General features: G+C 37.3%; 1 protein-coding gene and 3 non-coding genes across 4 annotated transcripts; all 4 read left to right on the forward strand.

The window, feature by feature from the left end:
* The first annotated feature begins 1,759 nt into the window (after positions 1 to 1,759).
* On the forward strand, positions 1,760 to 26,194 carry LOC134812266 (polyamine-transporting ATPase 13A3-like). Its single transcript, XM_063819597.1, has 20 exons — positions 1,760 to 1,810; positions 4,919 to 5,010; positions 9,947 to 10,046; positions 10,171 to 10,367; positions 10,618 to 10,758; positions 10,892 to 11,001; positions 11,139 to 11,298; positions 12,404 to 12,466; positions 12,632 to 12,735; positions 13,194 to 13,296; positions 13,465 to 13,689; positions 13,837 to 13,990; positions 14,427 to 14,616; positions 14,814 to 14,998; positions 18,024 to 18,110; positions 18,220 to 18,387; positions 23,260 to 23,411; positions 23,532 to 23,695; positions 23,825 to 23,958; positions 24,133 to 26,194. Exons 1-20 carry the CDS (start codon positions 1,771 to 1,773, stop codon positions 25,011 to 25,013), a joined length of 3,450 nt encoding a protein of 1,149 aa, XP_063675667.1. The 5' UTR covers positions 1,760 to 1,770; the 3' UTR covers positions 25,014 to 26,194.
* Positions 11,602 to 11,675, forward strand: Trnam-cau (transfer RNA methionine (anticodon CAU)). The gene has a single exon. It is a non-coding gene; the product is annotated as a tRNA-Met (tRNA).
* Trnam-cau (transfer RNA methionine (anticodon CAU)) lies at positions 12,093 to 12,166 on the forward strand. The gene has a single exon. It is a non-coding gene; the product is annotated as a tRNA-Met (tRNA).
* Positions 14,098 to 14,169, forward strand: Trnad-guc (transfer RNA aspartic acid (anticodon GUC)). Its single transcript has one exon. It is a non-coding gene; the product is annotated as a tRNA-Asp (tRNA).
* Positions 26,195 to 26,329: the final 135 nt, after the last annotated feature.

Raw genomic sequence — 26,329 nt, forward strand, 5'->3', positions numbered from 1 at the left:
AGCAGACCAACATTTCAGTAGAGCATATATGACATGAATAATATTTAGCTTACATCACAGTGCTGGCAAGCATGACCGTTGCCCTTATACCTCCTTATACCTCCTATGTATAATTATACCCCTTTATTGTTTTTGCATGCATTAAGACTCATCGAAAGTCGTTCAGCAGGATTATTTTAAGTTCAAAATTAATTAATTAATTAAAATTGAAATTTAAAAACACCACTATTAAGCGTACACTTTTACTCAGCAGTGTCACTACAACTAGTTTACAAAAATACTTTTAAAACTATATATCAAAAGCAAAATAAAGTTCTATGTATAAATTCGTTCATAAAACTTCCAAAAAGCTAATATAATTTGATAAGTCAAAGAGAGGGTTAAAATTATTAATAAAACATTTTTGCTACCTCAGTGTCAGATAAAGTAAACAAATAAGTCTTCAGTGCGGACTTAAACGCCTCAACAGAATAACATTGTTTAACTGAGTCTGGTAGTGCATTAAAAACTCGTGGACCAACCACACTAAAACTACGATCACCAAAACCCTTGGTTGAACGATAAGGGACTATGAGCCTAACAGTGTGTCCATGGTGAGCATACTTAAACATATCTTGAAGGTACAGTGGCGCTATTCCATTAATAGCCTTAAAAGATAGGAGACATATTTTAAAAATCACTCTTTTAGGTATATTAAGCCAGTGCAATTTATCAAGATCGTCGCCTAGGTGATCAAATTTATATTTTCCAGTTACTGCTTTTGCACAGGCATTTTGAATAAGCTGTAGTTGATGTATGAGGTACTTGGAGATGCCGTAAAACATGGCGTTACAAAACATTCTAATTCAATGTCAAAGTTGAGAGGAATAAAAATAGTTGTGTGGAGGTTTTTAAGAAATTTGCGCAAAATATGCGCCAGCACTTATACGAAATTCGGTAAAAAACTCAAAATCGCCATATTCAGGTGCCCTAAAAACCATGTTAAAAGGAGCTTAGTGCTTATTGAGTAGCCTCCGAATTGAGTAGCCTCCGAATTCCGAAAAGTTTTAGAATTAAAGAAATAAGCCACTACTGACATGAAAGGTAAATTCTGAACATTTTTTACCGGTTAAGTGTCTCATATACCCCATTAGGGTCTTGTATGCACTTGTATCATATTGAGATGATACAGCTTGATATCTTACTATATATAAAGCGAGACGATATATATGTGTTTATCCATGCCATTTTACTGACACCACGGCATCAACTTTAACGCGACTTTCTGCAAAAGCCGTAAAAGATATACAACTGAAACTTTTTCTACGGTGTCAAATACTTTAATGGCCTCCAAATCTGTATGAAAAAAAATAAAAAATCGGCCAAAAAATAGGAATTTTAGAGCCCAAAATTTGGAACCCCAAGTGGTGTCAAAAACGCGAATTAAATAGGTAATAATTATTTTAGTCTCTTGAGTCTTGACACCATTTTAGGGTTATACGGGTTCCTGCTAGTGAACTTAAATTACCACCAAATGTTGTTTTAGATAAGCTGTGATGAATCACGCTTCTTGCACATAACGAGGTAATCGAATAAGTAGTTCGGGGGGGGGGGGGGGGGGGGGGGGTGAGACTATTGTAATAAACAGGGGCATTGAGTAAATTCCCCTGAACTAAAGGTTACAATGGTAGGCAAATTGCTGTTACAATTTAATAATGTTGGGGAATAGATATCTGTGTTTACCTTTACAATTAATTAACGACACATACTCCCCAGTAGTGTAATGGTAACATGGCAGGAAATGGAGCAGCCACCTACACCTTACTTTCAAGTAAGTATTCTGCTTTTTATTTCTATTAGAAGTAATTATTGATATGATTTAGTTGCGCCCTGTAATTTATTTTTTTATTTTCATTCGATGATTCTTCCATGACAATTTCCGATCTTTTTCTTATGAGACAAGTTGATAACAATGTGATGATAAAGGGAAGGCGAGGTTACTGAGTTCAACGTCTGAGCGTCCGGAAATCAGATTGTTTGTTCTATGTAAACAATCTTATCACAAATTTTCTTCTAAGAGTAATCACGCACTATAATAATTTAATAATTATAATAAAATGAATATACTATAGTGAATATAATAATATTTAAAACACTAATAATCTATACTGTATTTTAAACTTGACGAAATCCCCCCAGCAATGGGGGCATTAAAAAAGCACTGAAAATCGACCAAAAACCGACCCTCTGACTCGAACAATTTCAGCTCGCAAATGGAGTTGAAACCTCGCGATTTTTAGCAGGGTTGTAAAAAAAGGATAGGAATAGGAGATAGAATTCGTAGAATTTTTATTAAGGCTTTCGATTTTCTATAATTAACGTCGGAACTGAGGTAAAATAAACGTTAGAATAATGGCGTAATTTAATCAAAGGTTACGTCTGCGTCGTTGCTTAGCAACATCAAGAGATTGCACGTGCGCGAGCAAGAACAGATTAGCAATGCGCGTTGCCATGCTTTATACTGATACTTGATATGTCATAACTAGCTCACATTATCATCATCGTAGTTACATTTTAAATGTTTCTAAAGTTCACGTTTATCATTTATGGAAAGATCTAATTATCATCTGTCGTGGGGTGAGCGTCGTTGACGTTCAGCTAAGGATCATGAGTGGTCTATGCAGCCCCCGGTCTACTCAGCCGAATACTCGAGAAATGGGGTGTGAGGGTTAAATGAGGAGCTGCACATTGCAGCAAAGTCTCGGGCGAAGAAAGTATGGTACACACTACCTTAACCGTCACTGGCTAAAAACAAATCCTTCGGCTTCCTGTAATTGGCTGGTTGCACTTGTGTAACAATGTGGCTGTTGGAATACTCCGAAGTAAAATAAGTGTCTTAATAAAAAAACCTAAAAATATAAACCAGAAACTGAAGTGAACAGTAGTACGACCTTCATGTTGCTGGACTAGTGATATTGACTATAACACTGTAAGAATAGTCAGCTAATCCTAATTTGGTAGCACTGTAATCAAATCACTGTGGCCCAGCTTACTGTATTCACATGTAAGACTAGGGCTAACATACACTGCTGTATCAGAGTACCGGTATTAAGACTCATTCAGGACCTACTGCCCCGTATGTCACGTCATCGGCTTTGTTCAGATCCTGCAATTCATCAACCTACATGTCAGCCTACATAATATAGTAATCATATTTCATCTCTCCAGATATTTTATGAATAGTTCATCGGATAGTATGTTATTTTTATCGGACAGTACGTTATCTTTCATTTTACTCGGTTCTTTCTTCGTGACGACTATTTACGAGCAGTCGCTAGTGCTTGATATACTTGTCAATTCACAGGATATATGTTGCATGAATACGTTAGAAGTAGCAATGTAATATTGAAGTTTGATTTGTGCTCAGTTGGTTGTGAGTTTTAAGAGATCTTACCGAGTTGACTTTTTGCTGCATTTCAATGTTGTATTTCGAAAAATGGTTTAGATTTATTAAAACTATAGCATAGTTTCAGTTCTGATAAGATTGTAGTGACGGAGAAATTATTATCTAACTTTTTATTCCTTATTTATTTCGTCGTATCATTTCGTTCAGCAGACTAGCTGCAATTGGAATTAACTAACTTTCAACAATCTACTCGGATTAGATCCTGCAATTATGTCATTTTAATTTTCTCATTCTAATTATGTGCATAAATTATGAACTGATATAGAAATGCATAACCTTGATATTTCCATACTAAGTCTCGCTTTACTTGTATAACTTAATTTTAATGTCGAAGCGTGTAATAAATAATAATATTAAATGCTACAATTAGCATCCTATATCTCAGGCAGGTATATTTCATTACTCCAGAGAATAGATTAACTTTATCGGAAATCGGAATGCTGTACGTTATCTTTCATTTTACTCGGTTCTTTCTTCGTGACGACTATTTACGAGCCTTCGCTAGTGCTTGATATACTTGTCAATTCACAGGATATATGTTGCATGAATACGTTAGAAGAAGCAATGTAATATTGAAGTTTGAGTTGTGCTCAGTTGGTTGTGTCCAGTGCAATATTTGTGTAGAGATTATATGACTTTTTGCTGCATTTCAATATTTTTGATAAAATGCGATAGTTCTAATAAATCTAATTTTGTAAATAAAGTGTATTTCTGTGATAGTTAAAATCGGCAGCCACAATAAAATGTCTTTTTGTCTTCCGTTCTAATTTCGCTCTGTCATTTCTTATCATACCCAAACAAGTATTTCACATTCCGAGGATATTTCACAAAAAATGGCTGATATGTGATTACATGAACAAACTACTGGGTTGAATTATTGGACGATCGTTTATTAGCTGCATATTATATGTTTAAAGTAAATTAATTCCAATTGCAGCTAGTCTGCTGAACGAAATGATACGACGAAATAAATAAGGAATAAAAAGTTAGATAATACTATCCCCGTCACTACAATCTTATCAGAACTGAAACATTTAAAATAAATACATATCAGGCAAAAATCAATATTTGTTAAAATGTTTCAATGGAAAATCTAAAATTTTATCAGAGTGCAGGTATTAAGACTCATTTATCGGCAATCTTAGTTTTGAGTTAGGGCTTAGGTTGACAAATAAAATTGCAACGTAGGTACAGGAACGGCCGCACTTCAAGTCAATGTGATAGGTTACTAGGTTAATCTACTCATCCGAAAGATAGAGCCAACCGTACCAGATAGTTTGGATTTAGAAATCTGGCCCAAATATGTTTTTATTCAAACTCAATAGTCTGTCCTTCATTTTGGTAAACAAATAGTAGAAAGTATCATAATTTCGTAATTACTGTTTAGTTGCCTTGAAACATGTCAATTAATTTCTCTACCTCTGGGGTAATGTCAGATGATAGCTTAATATTATACTAAATAACAAATCTCAGGTCCCAGTCCGACTGGATCAGATGACAGAGAGAGCTGCGAACTTAAGTTACCCATGTTCTCCGTCCATCTCATCAGATCAGATGATAATTTGGTGAGTAATTTAATTATAAAGGACTAATAGGAAGATCTCATTAGAGCGTGAATTTAACTAGGGTAAATGCAGAAATTTCAAAATTTGTCTTAAAATTACTTGTATTGTTAAAGGTTACCGTAAAATTGAGTTAAATTGAATGAAACACGATGATCGTAGAGAAGTGTGCATTTTTTCTTTTAAATTAGATCTCGTTTTAGGGAATAACAATGATAGAAACAATGCTTGGAATTTAGAATGGTATGTTGTAGCGGAGGTGGAGCTTTCTCGGTTACATTTAATTACTGTCATGTGTAGGAATTTATCGTATAAATAAGATCATTGCTGGATTGCAATCTAACAGTAACTTCAGAGCTTTAGAAAACAGCAAACATTTGGAAGAACAATTTTTACCTGGTATTCTTAATTTGACAGCAGGTTTTAATATTTGTTCGATGCAACCCCTTCCATAACTTGTTACATACGAAATTATTGTGGACCACTGTTTGAAGTATTTTTAAAGAGTATGCACTATGCAGTACATCTTGATTGTATAAACACTCAAGATGTACTGCAGTACCTGTACATCATGAAATTTCAGCTGTGTTCAAAGGTAGACAATCACACACTGTTACACTGTTACACTGCTGTAGCTGTGTGTACAAATAGCTTCACTATCCACTTACACAGAAATGAGCTCATAGAAATATGAACTGGGCTAAGATGCAATAATAACAGGTGAAGTTGTTCTGTAAAGATTTGATTTACGATCAGAATTTACGACCTTAAATTGAATTGTAATTCGATTTTTGAAAACCTTACAAGTCAGCAACCCCTGTGCCCTTTTATAACAGCTTAATTTCTTCAAAATTGATCTGACCATCAGTGTCAAAAATTTCTTTTCTGCTCGTACGTACATGATAAATTTAATGCGAATGGAAATGAACATATTATCTTAAAATGAAATGAAATAATGTGCTTGTTTACCGCCCATATGGTTAGCAACTGACACGAGTGTCAGGTACTAACCATTTCAGAGCGGTTCTAAAGGGTGAGGTGAAACATTCAGCAACAAACAACTGAATCATCTCAAAAACAAATCTATTCAGAAAATATCGCTTTAATTATATCATATAGTAATCTTAGGAAGTTTTCAAACACATACGTGAAAAATAAAATATTAACATATATCCCACGAAATTCACGGGTTTTTTTCCGTTTGGAATAAACTAATTACAACACTACAAATCTATTACATTTATTGAGAATTATGTAATGTAACGTGATTGAAATATTTTAAACGGGCATATCCTGTCCAAACCCAGGATGCACTACATGAAGAATTCGTTGTACCTTTGTTTGAAAAGCATTAGTACTTGCCCATGTAGATATAGAATTTCTCATTAATTAAGAATACCGTTCCGATTGCTGAAATGGGAGGAATATACAAATGTATTTTGAATTTATCATAAAATATTATTGCATTCAATCGAAATGATATTTATGTGGTTATTACATCATACATGTACTGATTACGTTTAAGCTTATAATCATTGCACTGAATTGCCAAGTTCCTGTGGTGTGGTCTGTGAATCAAGTTTTAAAACATTAACATAAGATAAGATTGTAATTAATTATTATAACAATACAGATAATATGACACCGAAGAGCAAATCACTTTTAGGTTTAACTTTATGATTGTAATTATAATAACACCACCATTGCTTTTAACACTTTTGTCTACACAATTACATATATTATATTGTATACACAATAATATATATTATCTTTATTATCTATCTTTAAAGATCATTTACTTATATAAAGTAATATTGTGTTTATTACAAGGATGTCACCGAGTTAAATATCATGTCAATTTCGGGTGGATAAATTTGACCAAAATTGATCAAATTCGGTCAAATATGAACAGCAACCAATTTAACACGTACACCCGTTCACCAAGTGTAACACGACTCTACTAAGCGAGTGGGTCTCATTGGGAAGAAACTTTAAACAAGTAATTAGCGGACTGATAAGAGAGGTGATGAATTATTCAGGAAATTTGTTAAAATGCCAACGATCGTGTCGAGAGTATTTTTGACGTACATCGATGATTTTATCGTTTATAGGGAAAATTTAAAATTTATAAGAAGAACAAATTTAGTTTAATCCCTATATACTCCCTGCTTGCTGAAATACCATCGGTTTAGTAAGGGCATTACAAAAATGATCTGTGAATAAATAGATGGAATCGCAAAATTAAGATGATACAACAATTAAGTGGCACAAATTATGAATCGACTTCGACTTGACTTCGACTTAAGGCAGCTTCAATGTCCAAGCAGATATAACCATTCTCCAAATTGTTGCAAAAAAACAGCAATTTTTAATTTTATTCAAATAATTAAAATATCTCGATTTGCGATCGATGACCTGATGACCTGATGACCTGATGACCTGATCAATGTCAAACCAACATTCACCATAATTTATCATATTTAATTGGCAAAGATAAGGAATGACTAATGAGTCAAGTTATAAACCTATGCAAGTCTGCACTCAAATTACTTGATTTACTTGTAGTAATTCCTTTTAAACATGTTGTACCACCTTCACAGTGAATTTGGGTGGTCTCACTTTGACTTTCCTCATATCCTCAACGACAGGATTCTATTTTGTAGCAATTGTTAATAGCACGAGATGTCATTTGTAGAAAATTAAAAAGACAATTCTTGTTGTTGAACACATAAAGGAAGATTCTTCCCGGAAGAGTCAAGACTTTTGAGATCCATGTTCAATGTTCACAGAAAAATCTCTTAGAATATAAGAATAAATAAATTTTCAAAATTGTCCAATCTTAAATCTCCTCAACTGAAATCAGATTGTATGACCTGTTAAATAAGTTCATCTGATGAAGATCTTTTCTAAACCTCACAATTCCTCCCGACGATATCTGCCGGTATGTTATTGTTTATAATTCTCTCCGGGAATTAATATATCCCGAAAAGTCGTGAACACTGGTAACTGATAATTTCCCGCAAGGGTTGCCACAGTATTATCAGGACAGACTGTACGGCATAACTGCTTTATTTTTTATAAAAGCGTTACATTATGCCCAGGGCACCTCAATTTTCCTTTATTGTTTTACAAGTTTTAAAACTTTAGCATTGGTATTAATTTGAAAGTATTACTATGGTTTATACACATACACATAATCTTTTACTTATTAAAGTGCTCGACTTTAAGCTGGTTGTCTCATCTCTCACTTTTCCTTGCAATGAGAAACTTTTTTATGGTCACGTGATCTACGTTGTTTGAGGTTTTATGATCACGTGAAAATGAGATTATGTACTATGTGACGGCTATGTGGAACAGAAAATGAAAGTTATGTTGTTGGTGTTGAATGGGGTTCACTTAAACATGTTGACTGTAATTGAGGTAACAAAATGTTCGTTCCGGTTGAAGACCAGGAATCATGAACCAGTGTCGGCTTGCATGTTTTCAGGTTCGTGGTGTTTTATAGCGATATTATACTTATATAGTTATATAGGTGTACAAAGTGTAAAGTGTATAGTTTGAAGACGAGCTGGCCCGGAGGATAATGTCAGGATTTAATTGATCATCAAAATATAATCACTCTTTCTAGTATAGCGGTAGGGGCATAAGTTTTCCAGGGGTGGTCAAAAAAATTTAGCGATAAATTTGAATTCTATCTTAAGCACTGTTCTGTAATCATCACTGTTCCGATTACTTACACTACTACGACGTCGGTTAAAATAATTTCTGGGTTTCTGGTACCTATTTCTAGTCATGAGACGGTCTACAAATTAAAATATTGAATGAATGTTCTCTTTCCTGATGTCCTGACGAGACATTAAACACTCTTCCACCCAGAACCGGAAAAAATGATAAAGCACACTATAACGTAGAGTAAACTTTTTTACATGTACGTCACTCTTTATTGTTAATGCACAATGAATATGGGGAAAGTGTTCTTCTACGGGTGTACTTATTAACAATGAGTACACCCGCATAATGAGAATTAGCTGGAGACTTTAGACTCCAAATAGTTGGTTGCTGGTTACATTATGATTAATACTAAGTTACCACTTACCATTAACCAACTTATCCATTTTTAGAATATAAACGTGAAATTAGTTTAAAATTATGTAATTATACTTATGGCATTTGCTCATTATATCCAGGACCCTAAAGGCGTAAAGATAAGAAACTCCAATCATCATACATCAGTACATCAGGTTGTTTCGTAAAATTAATATCCCTGTATAATATTTCATGACCTTTTTTCGTTTCGTGACGTGAAATTTCAGATCATCTGAGTGAGACTCTGCAAAATGACGTAATTATCTCAGCCTGAAAGACGTCAGGAAGTTCAGCACCTTGGTTTAGAGAGATGTTTACAAACATGCAGTTAAATAAACATGCGAAACGTTACACACAGTACACACATATTCACTCAGTCATAAAGACTACCCTGAGAAGCTGGCCGTATAAACTGGAGTACCATATCGCTTATATAATTTTTAGGTCGGACCTCAAAATTTAAAGCTTAGTTCAGGGATCTGGACTCAGACTTCTCACTTCTTACGTTATTTCTCCGAGTCTTAAACTTACCATTTAATTGATAACTATCAATAACCACACCCCAGAGGCAGGCAAAGAATTTATATGTTAACTGCTATCCTCTCGTGGGTCACCATGGTTTTTAAAAATGGGGTCTTGCAATACATGTAATTTCAAATTATATCACCTTCTAGGAACGCGCGAAAAGTTCTTGATAACATGAAAAGCATGAAAGCGTAATTAAAGCGCGGTTTCCGCGCGCATTTTATACACACGGTGTACTGCATGTAAATGTGACATAATTGATCTACATTATTGTATGGTTGTTAGATTAAGCTTATGCTGTCAACAAGTTTTAAAGAAAGTGCTTCAGGTCTCGACTGGTGCTAAGCGGAGTCAACTGAAACTAATTATCTTCGTGGTGTCATGTATTCTGACTTTATCCCTCGCATTTATACTGTACTTCCTTCTCGGTAAGAGTTCGTATATCAAAAACTAAGCAGCTTGACTATACTGTTAGTACTAACCAATTGGCTACTGAATTATGCTTGCTGGAAATTCTAACGATCTTTGTGTCAATTCCAACATTTAACTCAGGATTCTGGAAACCGAGATGGAAGACACTGATGACACATTCTCTGTGCCCCTTGACAGAAGCAACAGTCATTTTAGTAGAAGAAAGAAAGAAGTCCCACCCAGTGAAAGTTATGAAAATAACGCTTCCGAAGGAGGATATTAGCAATTACATCGTCGGAAAGTTGAGCCAGTACGCAGATCATAATGATGTCATTTCGGTAAGTCAATTTACATTCTTTACAATCCGTACATGCCACATATTATCTAAAGCTTGCATATTACGTAAAACTGATATGTAAAATCAAAAATATGTACTTAATATCTCGAATCTGGATCTCATTATCCTCAATTAAATGTAGGAATTTAATGTACGAATTTACTGAACGGCATTATTGAAAAAGTACACTAAGCTAGTGCTCGAGAAAACATGCTACTAATAAGCATAATTATGCTAAATAATCGTCTCAGCTGATAGAGTACAAGCTGGACAGATACGTGTTCACTGGTTCAAGTTTAGAACGAGTAAACGGTTTGGGTGATGGTGAGACTTTCGGGACTCTTCAGGAAATGGTTGAAAGTGATCATCTGGCGTTGGATACTCTGTCACAGGTAAACCAACTTACTTATCACTGTACTGATAAAATTTGGGCTGCTTGTTGTGTGATGTTTGTGGGTAGTGGGTACGTTTGGTGATGTCTTTGGGCTCTCCGCGAGTGATGTAAAAATGTGATCTTATTCCCAGATATTTGGTAGAAATGTACTGGATGTGCCCCTGAAGCCGGTTATTCACTTCGTTTTAACAGAGGTCCTTACATTCTTCTACTTCTTCCAACTCTTCAGCTGTCTTGTTTGGTGAGAGATTTTGTAGATTTAAATTATTACTGACTTTTTACACTATTTCAAGCTCATGTGATAGGTCGCCAAATTCTACAATTTTACTACTGTGTTTTGTGTTCAAATTAGGATTAAATTAACAAATTCCAACCCAGGTATAACAACCAATACGAGGTGTACGCCACTGTGATAATAGTAATGTCAGTCCTTTCTGCTACCTCCACCACCTACATTACTCGGATAGCTATCGTTAAACTCCGGAAAGCTGTTCTGTTTGAATGTGAAATAGAAGTCAAACGGAGTGGAAAAATTCAGGTTATGACTGTGAATTTTATTAATGTACGGATATGGGCAAAAAGTTTAAAGTAAAAACATTTAGCTATAAGTTGATTCTCTTTATTTCAAACCATTCTTTGCAACCTGCGAGGTGTTAAAATATATAACCTGTCAGCTATAGACTGACAGTCTCACGATTAAGGTTTCTATGCACACAATTCGTCAAATTGTCAACACCCAAAATCTGTGCTCCAACGCTCTTAATGCAGAGTTGTTTCATATTACAGAACTGACTTTGCGATTGCTATCGAATTACACAAGTAAATTTATATTTGCGTCATAGCCTTCCTGGCTCAGTTGGTTAGAGCGTCAGTCTCATAATCTGAAGGTCGTGAGTTCGAGCCTCACGGAGGGCAGTATTTTTCATGTTGTGCGCAGTGAAACATTTTATTGTTGTGTCACGGATGTCGAGTAATTAATCTCTAATTATCTGATGATTAATCTTCAACACTTAAGAGTTGGAAATATAGTAGAATATCCTCGTTTTAGACATAAAACACCTCAATATCATGAATATGATAAAACACCTCAAACGTTTAATGAACGCTTTTTCGGCGTTCTCCACGTTTAGTTGAATGACTTAGGTTTGAGTACAGAGTGCAGGTCTCTCTCAATACTTGAGTAAAAACACTATTTCAATACAGTTCACAGTTGTTGTGACAACGTGGAAGTTGGCGTGTACGCTTACAGCAACACTTTAAGTTAATATTGTTGGTTGGAATTAGGTGCCAACGTAAAAAGTAACTCATTAAATTTGTGTAAGCTATGTTATAGCCTTCCTGGCTCAGTTGGTTAGAGCGTCAGTCTCATAATCTGAAGGTCGTGAGTTCGAGCCTCACGGAGGGCAGTATTTTGGATTTCGTGCACAACGAAGTTCATATCTTCCATGCCTAATGTTTCTACGGAAAGTGTAAGCGTATTGTACAAATTAAACGAGAAGTTAGATCAGTAAGCACGTTCACAAATGAAATATAATCAAGTGTAACCCATACACTCATAACAAGCACTCTTATAGTTTAAGATTGATATTACGGATGGAATTATTGTATGTTACCTAAACCCTATTGACACCGAGCATCTTCAGGTGATAAAATCAGGTGATCTGGTGCCGGGTGATATTGTTAAAGTACCTCTCACTCAAACCAAGGTGATTTATATTCAGCATTTACAGCAATCTAAGTCAATCGTTTATGGTCTCAGAAGGACCCCATCACTTTTTTCAGCGATTCAATTTTCATGACATAAAAGATTTATTTGTTGATTACTTTTGTTTTTTAGTTGAATCAAGCTAACACGTGATACTATAACATAGGTTGGGTTTGACGGGGTTCTGTTGAGTGGTAACGTAGTGGTAGATGAAGCTATGTTGACGGGTGAAAGTGTGCCTACTCTCAAAAACCCTCTTCCCTTTGAATGGTATGTGGCATATTCTTGCAGGAGAAGCATAACTTTAAAATTCGCATTCTCAACATTCTTGCCACGCCAAAACGTCAAAAATGTCCCTACTTTTCCCGAAATATATGTTGAAGGTGCGGAGAATGATTTAATTTGCTAACCATATTGTTGATGTTTCGATGTTTACAGGGTCTATCTTGAAATTTTTTGGGTTGCAAATTGTCTCACATGTCGCGTATTTTCGAGTATCGAGACCTTGAATGTATCCGAAACTTTCCAAACATTTTAAGAATGTTGATGTTTCCCAAAAGAGTGAGTTCATTTTAGAGAAGAAAGAAAGAGAGCAGTTGATTAATAATATATATTAATAATTCTTCCGATAATAGGTTTGCAACTCTCTAATCATATCTTGAATGGACCGAATATTCGTCTCAATTTCAACTTCCTGCCAGAAATTAAATTTGAGTTTCTCTTTCCAGGTTAGAAGAGAAATACCACGCAGACAAAAATGAAGTTAACACCTTGTTTTCTGGAACCACTATTTTACAAACCAGACCCCCTCCTTCTGGACAAGACGATGCTGTGAGTTTAATTAATTAATTAGCTTGTTGTCTTGTTAATATCAATCGGCAACACTTGCTCAACTAACTTTTAATAACGGATCAGTTTCCCCAAAACTGAAGAAATAAATCAAGTACAAAAGTTAACTGTTTATTAACAACCTTAATAATAACGATATGTCCTTTACAGGTGTACTGTTTGGTTACGAGAACAGGATTCCGTTCTAAAAAGGGGGAGACAGTCAAGTTCATGTTACATCCGGACAGAACACAAAAGTTCAAGTTCTACTCTGAAGCTTGGACCTACATCAAGATTATGGCCTTTATAGGTCTAGGCGGCATGATATACCATATATACGACAGTATCAAGAACGATTATTCGGTCAATGATGCCGTACTTGGATCTCTAGATTTGGTGTGTTTCATTAATTTGCAATAAACTTGCCACAAATAGGACAAAAATTTAGCTAAGATCGAATTAAAAATAAAAAATAAAATTATCTTATTTCAATTTAAACACCAACAGGACACACGAACTTATAATCATTTTAACGTCATGCAGATAACGATAATCATAGCCCCATCCCTCCCTCTGGCTCTCAGTATTGCAGTTTTCTACGCTATCAGACGTCTGAAACAGGGCAAAATCAACGTTTCCCTGCCTAATTCCATCAACATCGCTGGAAAAGTTAAGATGACGGTGTTCGATAAAACAGGTTAATTTTTTTATAGATGCGCCACAATATTATATTAATTAAAGGACTGATATACTGATCAAATATTGATTGAGTGGATAAATAAAATATTTTCTATTACTTTTCATTCCGTGTTAGTATAGTGGTGAGTATACCCGCCTGTCACGCGGGTGACCAGGGTTCGATTCCCTGACATGGAGCTTCTTTTATGTAGCTTTGATAATTTGGTATCGGGTTACAAGTTCGTTAGTTCGAGCTCCGCTAGTGACATTTTTAAAGAGTGATCTACGAACTTTCTAAGTTTTTCCTTGTCATCACGGCCTCACGGGGTCGACTTAGCTGTTTGATCGTGAACACGTGATTGAGGGAACATGCCGAAGCGGTTTTTTTTGTAAACTTTATAATATCTATTTATGATTTACACCTTTGTTAACTTAAGTTATCCCATATATCTCAGGAACACTAACAGAAGAAGGTTTAACATTGCAATGTGTTTTGTCGGCAACAGACGGGCACATCTCGGAGGAGCTAACAATAAACGTGCCTCAACAGATGAGGCTCGCTTTGGCTTCGTGCCATACTTTGTCTATAATAGACAACAAGATTTGTGGCGATCCTATCGACATAATAGGACAACAAACTAGTGGGTCAGTATTCGCATGTTTATATTTCGAACTATCAGCTCCCTGCCAGAGCTGGTTAAAATTGTGCGATATCCGTCGAAATGAGCACACCGCATTTATTTTAGCTGTCATTAAAAATTGTTGATATTTATTGTTTATACATTTGACGCTTTTATGATTTATATTACAGCAAACGTTAACAAGCTAAATTATCGCTTCAGGTTTGAGTTCAGAGACCATGGATTTGAAGCTAATATCTTCAAAAATAAAGTGTCAGCAAGTAGTCTGGATCCTAAAACAGGCTCACGGTTAGGCCTAATCAAGACAGTACCGTTCGAATCACACCTCAAAAGAATGTCTGTGGTATGCGAAGTATCTAACGGTTCCGTGGTGGTCTTCTGTAAAGGTGAGTACAGTTCAGAGAGCTTTATTTTGAACTTTTGAAAGTTACACTTTGTTCCTCTATGCTATATAATTATACACTTTTAAAGTTTTCAATTTTACGTCAACAATCAACATGCACAGTTTCAAATGTGAACCAGAATGAAATATATTGCAAATCAAAATATTCTCGGAGATTAAGGAAGTAAATTATAATAGCATTAGAAAATCTAGAGAAGTTTCGTAATAGATTTAGCACAGTCTCTCTATCTCCTACTCATGAATCACAGAGCCAATATCAGAGGAATCGCCGGTAGAGAAGGAAACGTCAACTTCTGATGAATCCGAAATGAGCATCACGTCACCCTCGGCCCCGTCCTCTTTGTCTCATACTCCCATTCAGAGATACGGTAGTGAAGGAGGAAGTAGCTGGAGACGTTAGCCTCCTAAGTTGGAAATTGGAGCCCCCCATAGATATCAGGGCAGCTGGAGACAGCGTGGCTGGCAATATTCCAAGTAACTCTCACTGTTGGACCCTCTGTTTTATTGAAGAGGCTAACACTTTTAGTGAAGGTCTGATTGCCACAACCAGGAACATCAACAACGAAATCTTCGTCTCCTGACGAAAGATCTTGACAACACCAACACGTCCCACAACCTGGCTTTTCTCCATTGTTTCTTTTTATATATAGACCACCAGGCAATCTATTACACATGCCAGCATCGTCAGCGTTGTTGTCACTTTTCCATTTCCTGTCTTCATCATTCCAATGGTGACAAACCCAGTCTTCCTTTTCTCGATAAGAAGCGATATGAACACCACTGGTGACAGTCTGAAACAGGTTAGTACTTCCGATGTAAGTTCCATTCTGCAGAAAGAACTGCAAGTTACCTTGCAGGATCATCCCTTCGTATGCAGGCTCACTTCCCCATCTCATGTTTATGCTGGGCTGGAAGTTGTCTCCCATCTTGTAGGCTAGTTCTGAGCGGTGCCAGTGGACATCTTCAGAGGGAGTGTCAGTGAAAATGGTTTCGAACCAGCCTTCCCCGCAGGGTTGAAGGTTGCAGGTTTGGAATTCCTCGTTATCCCCCACACAGTTAGCTCCCCCATTAGTAGGGGCCGGGTTAGAGCAACTCCTGGTTCTGTTCTGAGCTCCTGTATTACACTGAGCTGCGCACTCAAACCATTCCCCATACTCACTCCGACACTCCAGCCTCCATCCACCGGACACTCTTCTGTGTTGCATTCCTGGGTCTCAGTGCTGTCTCCTTCACAGTCTGCTCCTCCTTCCTTTGGAGCGGGGTTGGTGCAAGTTCTGGATCTCGTTTTGATTCCTCCTCCGCAAACAGCTGAGCACTCAGACCAGTCTCCAAATTCACTCCATCCTCCTTCTACAGGGGTAGGAAATCCTATTGTGTGGCATGTTTGGCTCTCAGTGCTGTTTCCTTCACAGTCCGCTCCTCCTTTCCCTGGAGAAGGGTTGGTGCAAGTTCTCATTCTTACCTGGATTCCTCCTCCGCAACCAACCAAGCACTCCGACCATTCTCCAAACTGACTCCAGTCTCCGTTTGTTGCAGAGCAGGAGTAGCCACACTTCTTCAGAACTCCCTCCAGTTTACTGCACCTCTTTTTCATCTTCTTCTTCAACTTGCCGTCTCCTGATTCACAGCCCAGAGAGGACTGGAAACCTCTCTTCAAACATTTCGCACGGTACTGCTTTATCTTCTTGTTGAGACTTTTCTTTTTCAAAGGACATTCCTTTGAAGCAGCAAATACTAAAAGAGTAAGAAGGACGGCTAAGGTGGAGAAATGTTTCATGGTTCTGCCAACGATCGAATAAATTGAAATGACTCAATCGTCACTTTACTACCATGTTTATTGTAGATAATTTCTAAGTGGGTGTGGTAAACAATAAATTTGTTTATGACAGAGATAATTTGTTTATAATTGAGCCAGAGATATCCAACATGGCATCTAATCTAAAATATCCTATTAATTTGGTTAATTTCAATTTCACAGGAAAAATGGCTCTTACTATCGCGTTCCTGAACTGTAAATTATCCAATAAACCGACTTTCTACGGTCAAATAATTTGATCTTAGCGTTAACTTCGCCACTGACCAATAACTGTTCTAAACATCAGTTTAATAATGCTCTCCGCACAACTAACAGTAAATTGTGTCCCCACAATGATAACTCAGTCTCCACTCTCCACTCGTCATAACGTTTACATTAACCAATTACCACGGGTTCCACCACAGTTTTGACAGGCTAAGTAAGATGAGGCCGCGGATGGATGAGTGGTAGGAAATTTAGGGGGGGGGGGGGGGGGGGCCGGGGGGTTCACCCTGATTTTTTTTGTGAAACTTGGTTTCGAGATAGCAGTTGATCAACAAACTAGGACCGATGACCGAACTTTTGAGGGGTCCCGGACCCCAACCGCCAAACGGTGCCCGCGGGGCAGCCACGCCCATATTTGGTCCAAATTAGGCCCAATTTAGCCAAATACCCTGAACTTGCCCAAAATCCAGATTTTAGGTGCTCTACTTGTAGCTAGTAGTCCCCTGAACTCGTATATGAATTTTTATCAAGATTGGACAAAAAATGACTGAGTTATGAGCCAAAAACCATATGACCATATTTGGGCATACGCACCAAATTTGATCGATTTTGGCCTATAAATTGGTTAAATATCAATATTTTTGAATGAAACCAACTTTATATGGAAGGTAAGCCTATACTACACATTCTCTATGATTATCAGCTCAGTATCTACCTAACTGTGGATTCTGTGTTCAAATAATAGCAAAAATGAACAAAATCGCCTATATCTCAGTTCGCGATATTTGCAAAACTGATTTCGCTCAAAACAATAGAACTCAATAGGGTTTCAATATTTTTACATGAAATTTTCAGAATCAACGTAGAATCGCATTTCGACCTTAAGTTTTGGGACAGAATTTTGAGTTAGGCCTTTAAAAAAATTTGGCGGCCAAATTCCAAATTTTGCAATGCGAAATTAACGCTCTGATAACGCTCCTTTCAACAGGTGCTCCTGAGCAGATAGTACTACACTGTGATCAGAGCACAATCCCGCAAGAATTCTCCTCTAAACTGGACCACTTCTCTTCTCAAGGTAAACTGTAGATATAAGATCATTTGTTTTATGAATAATGTTACGAAAAATCTTATTAAGTATAACTATAAGTCGGTTATGTAGGTTTATAACTCAAGTTTATCACTAGGGTATCGGATACTAGCGTTTGCCAGTAAGACCCTCCCTGAGGAGTGCAATGTAAGCTCCATTCCTCGTGATGAGCTGGAATCTGGACTCACATTCCTAGGATTCCTGGTGCTGGCTAACAGACTGAAACCAGAGACTCGGGTAGTGATGGATGAGCTCAAACGTGCAGGTATTGGAATTTCTGTCTTTTGTATGAATCTGGGATGAATGCTCGGTATAGGCAGTTGAGATATTGCTATGTTTTAGGACTGATCTACTATTTATCTAGGCCTTGTATCTTGTTGTTGTATTACAGACACCGTCTATGATCACTAATTAATATGAAGTGGTCAATAATACATTTTCAATTTAAAAATCTCTACCAATGATTTTTACAAATTCAAGAAAATTATTGGAGCAAGGCCTTTTTACTGAAATGTTCTTCGAAAAGGAAAACTCATATCCAATTCTTTTAGAAAGAAACAGACCAAACTAAATAAATTTTAAAACTCGAGGCACTCTAAAATGATCCATGATTTAACATTATTGATTAATAGAAATAGTACAATAATAAGTTTAAACACGTAGTACTAGTAATAACACAAGATGAATTAGCATCGCTGATCCTTTTGTTAATCAGCATTCAGCGGTGTTCTTTTCATTAAATGAACTGTTAATTTAGAGTAGATCATCTCAAAAGAAAATATACCGCTTTACCAGTTCATTTTGCCCACAGTTCTTACTTCTTTTTTGCCTGTTCATCAGAAATACGAGATCGAGTTTCTTAAAGTCAGCTCTTTATCACTCACAAACAAGTCTTCGTCGCTCCTCTTCCTCAGAATTTGCCAGAACTTCAGTTTAGGTAAACAATCTCACAAGGGTAGCTGATATCTTCATCATCCTTGTTTTGAGGAACTCCCTAGAGCTGCTGAGAGTCAGCGTATAGATGTAGAAGTTGGACATCAAATTCAGGGACCCAGTCGCATACCCAATCCTAAAGAAGGAAACATGCCAGAAATGGGACATCTCCGTTGGGGCATCCTTCACAAAGTAGCTAACTACAGCGCAGATAGCTCCCGGTAGATTAGCGACAGTGAAGACAGCTACAGTAAGCACTAGTCATCACCCCCCTCCACTGGAGTCCTCCTGGTCCTCTAGCAGTGATCTTCTTAGCTGTGATGATAATCATGACATTGCTCACCATCACAACCACCAAACTAATGAGCACTACTAATCCCATTAAGATATAGGTGATCTTTAAGAACCAGCTGTCTTGAGATGAAGATCTGTTAAACTGACAGTTATAGGTCAGGTAGCTGAAGTAGATATCATCCATGTTTGTCAGGACAGGCAGCGCTGCTAATAGTAATACGAAACTGCAAACGAAGAGGACGAGTGATGAAATATGAGCGATCTTTGTGGAGAGGTTGACAGCTCTATACGGATATTTCAGGATCAGAAATTTGGCGAGGGACAGCGCAACAATTAGGAAAAGGAACGTGCGTCCAATACTGCAGGTAACACAATAGTCTACACGACAGAAGAGTTCACCGAACACCCATCTGTTCAGAGCTAGTGAGACTACTTCCGGCAAGACAGTGAAAATCACCATGAAGATATCAGCAAGAGCAATGTACTGAATAAATACAACCATGACTTTATGAAGATTAATCGCATTGTATCTCAAGGATCCTATCAATATTAGAGCATCACCTATAAGAGATGACGTGGCTATGGTAGAGGTGTATGCAGTTAGAAGCTGTCTTTCTGTAGGGTTGTGGATACCATACAGGCTATAGTTATCATACTTCATTCTAGCTCTGGACTTGTAGAGGAAGCACTATTGGGTTAACAAAGTGTAAAAGTAAAAGATTGAATTAACCTCAGTAAATCGCCTTACCCATGCCTATACTGAAAACTCGGAATAATTGAACAAATACGTATGATGAGTAGAACTAATAACCATGGATCTAAGAAACACGACTTGTCCATCTTCTTACACACTACATACTTTGGAACATTTGGAGGGGGTGACATCGCCATTTTCAACATTTGTAAATTTTTGGAATGGACACGGCGAAAAATGTCAATTTTTCAGGTATTTTTGCCATTTCTGCATTGAAAATATAGCCTCATCATTGTGGCCTCCAACCCACCTGACACTAATTATAATTTGTAATTTGTAAAGTTCGTAGATTCCTCTACAGGGTCATCGAATAGTTCGACCGCCCTTGTTTTACAGTACACTACATTGTAGATGTTCTGAAGGAGTATCCTAAGATTCTTGATCTTTTGGCACAGGCACCCCTCCTCATTTAACCCTCAATCAAGTTTCCTATCAATCGGCTGAGTCGACCGAGGAGATCGCATAGATCCAATGAATCCTTAGCTACTCCCTAGACTGGGTGATACTGGGATTCGAACCCTTAACCTTCTGTACAGAAGGCGGAAGCTCTAACCACTAGGCCACCCAGCCCCCTATATTTCGTTGGACATTTAAAAATAAAGCAAAAAACTATTTGAAATATTCTGAATTCTTTCTCGTTGTGTAGTACCTTGATATTTATATAATTTGAGTTTAAAATTATGTCAGACATGTACATATGTATTGAATATACTATCCTTGAATAATCCCGAGAAAGATTATATAAAATGTTAAATAATTAATGATTCTTCGATTGATGAATTTATAACTGAAGGTTCAGAACTGACTTCAGATCTGACTGTTTAGAACTGACTCGTGAGGGAGGTCCAGTGTCCACCAGCTGCTCTGTTAGCCGTTAGGCACCTGCTTTGAATTACGGTCCAAAGATAGTTAGTGCGTTGGTAGGGTGTACTCACTGGGCAGATAATTCATCGTGAGTTTAACTATTTTGAAACCCGTTATAGTTACGATCCGTGACGCTTTGTTAAGAACTACCATCTTTAGGAATTTAAACCACAGATAAAGTTGAATCCAATTTTCGGATATTTTAAGAGCCTGATACTTTAATCCAGCGTGAACAAAGTGACAGTGGAATAATCCAACTGCAATTTATAATAAATGGTGAACACCTGTACTTGGAAAGATAATCAAATATTATCATCGTAACCAGAATCAATTTCCGATACCGGTGTATGGGTCTAAAATAAGATCCACCTGTCGAGCAATGTTTTCAATGAGTTCTTAACTGTAATGTCTCTTTATTGCTTTTCAATTCTATCTCTGTGGTGTTGCTGAAAATGGTAATTTTATTTAAGCAATATCTTTAAAATTTGTACATTTTCCATTTTTTTACCTTATTCGCAATTGTTTTAAAAAAATTTTTAAATCAAATATGCAACCTACTAAAACCAATGGGGCCCTCCCCGGGGTCATTACTCTCGCATTTGCGAGAGTCGTCCCAAAGGTTTGAAAGTAGGTCAAGATTTGTTCACACCAAGCTCTAGCATCGCTATTTGTTTACCATTCACAATTGTTTTAAGATGACACATCGGCATTAACCACAATACTGATTATTCTTAAAATACAACATTATCCCGCTATATCTTTTCATGTTTACTTCTCTTAGTTGCAGCATCAAGTATCATAGAAAATGAGTTCATTACCATTACCAAAGGAATTCTCAATCTTCAGTGGAGTTATTGCCATGACCGGGACTGTAACAAATGCTCTTTCTCTGTCCTATTTTGTCACCAAAGTCGAAAAAACCTTGAGCAACCGAATATTCATAATGCTAAATGTGTCTGACCTTCTTGTTTCACTGCTTGATTTCGCCATCGCTACCTTGGGGCATTATGGAAAATATGAAGGGCCATCCTTCAGAGTTGAACTTGCCGTGATGGTCGTGTCACTTGAAAGCACAGCTTTTGCTACATGTCTTCTGAGCGTTACAAGAACCATCTCTCTGTGCTTCCCTTTTTATCAAATCCACAAGAAAGCTGTCGGAATTGCGGCACTTATATTCCTTCTCCATGAAATTTTGAGGTTCATTCTTAAGATCTACATTTACTTTATTTATGTTTCGGCACTGGATTTCTGCGAAGTCTTTGGCAATGGTCTAATGGTAGTTTTAATATCAATTGTGATCCTTGTGAGCCTTGTTTCTTCCATTTTTACAGCCAGGAAGCTTTCGAAAAATCGATACCAACTCGTCCTAGCTGCACATAATGGTAACAACCACGGTCCCCGAACCAACACCAACCAGAAAGCTACCGTCACTATCCTCATCATCTCAACTCTCTTCTGTTTCTTAAACACCATCTTCTGTATCGCCTTATATTTTGGTAACTTCGGATATCAAGTGCCGCGTACACTGCTTCCATTATACGGTGTTTCCTTGTGGCTCGCTCCAGCCATCAACTCAGCCATCAACCCGATCATCTACTTCATCAGGAAAGAAGACATGAGAAAGTACATAAAGAATTTTATTCCCAAGTTTTTTAAAATCTGTATAGGAGGACATGATTCAAATTAGACAAATCAACTGATTATTAAAGTATTAAGAAATAGAGAAAAGGAAAAGCGGACATATAAAGACTTATGCGGACACTCAGATAAGGAATATTGATCAATGGAAATCTGTTACACTTTATGATTTTATTTTGAACACACTTATGTTATAAGTTAGTCATTATAAATTAGATTTTGCTGACTGAAATTATTCATTCTAGTTTTAATGTTTCTGTGTAGTCTTTACCATTGTAACATAGCACTCATTGAGGGGACCTGATTGAGGGAACCTGTTTGAGGGGACCTGTTTGAGGGAACCTGCTTGAGCGGACCTGTTTGAGGGGACCTGTTTGAGGGACCGGTTTGAGGGGACCTGTTTGAGGGGACCTGTTTATAAAACAACATAATATTTAAGTTTATAAAACAACAACGATGATATTCGTCCACATTTTTCGTGCTCAAATATATACATGTATTGTGCCCAATGTGTTGGTGGCTGGTGCCCATACCTTGCGGAATGCGGACGTAAGGTACTAAGGTACACAATTATACGACGTATTTACATAATTATAATAACGGCTTCATTGCTGATATTTTAAATCTGTAAGTACTAAATTGAACTTTGTACAGGTTTAAGGACGGTAATGTGCACTGGAGACGCTCTACTTACAGCGGTGTGCGTGGCACGGGACTGCTCCATGATTCCTGATAACGGTACCCTCTACCTGTTGACTGCTGAACTGGGAGACAATGGCAAACTGGCCGTCAAATACACTGAGCAGGTAGGAAGATAAAATCGGACCAAAACTTTCCAATCAAACGCAAATATATAAGAAGGATCCATATTATATATACGCCCGATATTCCTGAAAGTGATCCTCTTCACACGCTGATAATCTCAGGAACATACCCCGGATGGGTTTCATATGGAGGACCTGAAAAACCTGTACTCAGGACCCTTCAGGAAGGTTCATCTGGCCATGGACGGGGCTACATTTGATCTTATATCCAAGAATGACAAATCTTTAATGGACAAAGTCTGTGTCACTGGGACAGTTTTCGCAAGGTTTGTTTTGTTCATTACTTTATAACCAGCACTTTTTCTTCAGTGAGCATTTAGCATGAAAATATTCCTCTATCAAGCTGTTCCGCCAATTTGTTGTTATCTAAGATTGTTTTAAATTGTACTTCTCAGATTTAACCCGGAACAGAAGATGAATCTGATAGATGAGCTGCAGCAGAGGAGCTACTCCATCTGTATGTGCGGAGATGGTGCTAATGATTGTGAGGCTCTACGACATGCTAACGTCGGCATTGCTCTCTCAAAATGTCAGTACATCATATATTTTATATTCATTTTTTCTCGCTATTTTTCTGAAAATACCTCACTCGAAAAAAATAATAATTACTACACAGTTCATATTATGCATTCAGATTACCCTACAACCATTGTTTCTTCACATTTGTTCCGTACAACGTACATCAAAACCTCCTTTTTTTCAGGTGAGGCGTCGTTAGCAGCCCCCTTCACAAGCTCCGTCTTCAACATAACCTGTGTGCCAGTACTTTTAAAAGAGGGACAGGCAGCCCTGGAGAACGCTATGGCTGTGTTCCGTTTCACTGCCATGTACAGTATCATTCAATACGTCTCCGTGCTCCTTCTCATCCACTACGAATCTATCCTAGGAGATTACCAGTACCTTCTAGAGGACCTTGCTATAGTCCTGCTGTTCGATTTTGCTCTCGGCTACACCAAACCCTCCAAGATATTATCTAGAGTGCGTCCACGTGGTAGTCTCATGCACCCCTTCACCGTGTTTAGTTTTATCATGCAGACAACACTAGTTGTGGGGTTTATTGTCTTTTCCATGTGGCTGGTCCAGCAGCAGGCCTGGTACGATCCCTTCCATGTCATAAGAGTTGATTACTTGGCTGAGGGTGAGCTTTATGTACCTTACTTCGAGACAACTGTCAACTTCATCCACTCCTGCTTCCAGTACATTATTATAGCCCTAGTCTTCTCCATCGGGCACCCCCACAGACGGCCGCTGTACACCAACATCCCTATGTTAGTGAGCATTGTTCTGACGGCAGGGATACTGCTGCTGGTTCTCTTCATTTCAGCGGAGAAGATTCCTCTCCTTGAGATGGCTAATATTCCCGATATTAGCTACAAACTTTTAATGCTGGGTCTGGTGGTGATGAACCTGCTGCTCTCGCTTGGTGTGGAGTACTCCTACAGGGTTATAGAGCCTCTCCAGCGGTTCCTTAAATTGCTGAGGTTTAAGAAGGGACATAAGAACAAGTTCAAGTGTTTGATAGACGAGTTGGAGGCTGCGGACACTAAGTGGCCCTCCACTAACATAGTGGAGAATGGCATTTGAGTCAGATTGTTAAGTTTGACGGTGCGCGGGTACGGCCGTTGACAGGAGACATGATCATATGTTACATTAGTTTTTATGTGTTGCAACATTGTTACAGTATTTAACACAAATGAATTAATTTAGAAAGGACTGCAGAAAAAACACGGTAAGAAAGCGAGCGTGCTTAATCACTCTACAGTCGATCTTCGAGATTTTTCTAAAAGGGCCCCTGACAGTTGAAATCTACTTAGTTCGAACTTCGATGTATTTTCGAACGCTGATTCCGAATCACCCCATGACATATGTAGACATATATAATACTAATAGAGTTAAAATAATCCCCTAGCGAGATATCGGCTAAAAACTGTCTCGATCACGTAATATGACCATATAAGGAAGTTGGTCCTATTTCTCGTTAGGGTTAGGGTTTCAGCATATGATTCAGTTATGGATTGGGTAAGGACTTAGGGTTAGGACTTAGGGTTAGGGTTGAGATCAGATTAGAGGGTTAGGGTTTCGAATAGCCACCTATAGGGGACGTGTTCAAAAAGTCACGTGACAGTCGAGTGTAGAGTGATTAATCATCATCCATAAGAAAGTAATATTAAGGAGTGATCTTTGTAATCTTTACAATGTAAAAGTTATCATATTTTTTGTAATAAATATCTGATTATCTTATATTTTCTGATTATACAGGATGGCCCTCAGACCCATAATAAACACAATGTAAGCAACCATGTTGGATCAGTTTTGATGAGATAACATATTATTTTTATCGTGATTCTGGGGATTCGATTTTAAACAGAACTGATTTTTTATATACAGTTACACCATGCAGTACAGGGTAATAATTTATAAGGCATTCATTTTTGAGTTTATTTATTGCATTTAATTTTCATATTTTCCTAAATCCTTACTATTTTAAAATATTGCATATTTTATATTGCATGTTTAACCTGTTTTTCTACTAGTAGTTGTATAAACTTTTATTTAGCATTAATATTGCAAACCTATTTAGGTCTACCGACAAAACAATTCCTGATCAGATTCTGACATTTCCCGACAATATCTGCAGTATCTGTTGTCAGGGTGCAACGTGTGATTATGTAACATGCCTGGTTCTTTTCATGTCTCCTAATGTCACAAATGAAATGTACTGATGTCAATATGTGTACTTTTTTGTATGAAATTAATATGATTTCAATAATCTGTTGTTTCAGTTTGCGCATTCTTTGAATTTTATTATCTATGACAATTGCACTAGCCTACAGTTATGTAATGCTTCACGTAATTAAAAAGATTTGGCATTTGAAAGCCAGAACAGTTTATTTTATTCC

Source organism: Bolinopsis microptera, chromosome 3, assembly GCF_026151205.1.
Source record: "Bolinopsis microptera isolate Bmic1 chromosome 3, MBARI_Bmic_1.0, whole genome shotgun sequence".
Lineage (NCBI taxonomy): Eukaryota > Metazoa > Ctenophora > Tentaculata > Lobata > Bolinopsidae > Bolinopsis > Bolinopsis microptera.

Coding starts and splice junctions, on each gene's coding strand:
- LOC134812266 (XM_063819597.1), top strand. CDS start 1,771: ATGGCAGGAAATGGAGCAGCCACCTACACCTTACTTTCAA. Junction 11,002..11,138: donor CTCTTCAGCTGTCTTGTTTG/GTGAGAGATTTT, acceptor ATTCCAACCCAG/GTATAACAACCAATACGAGG. Junction 12,736..13,193: donor AACCCTCTTCCCTTTGAATG/GTATGTGGCATA, acceptor TTCTCTTTCCAG/GTTAGAAGAGAAATACCACG.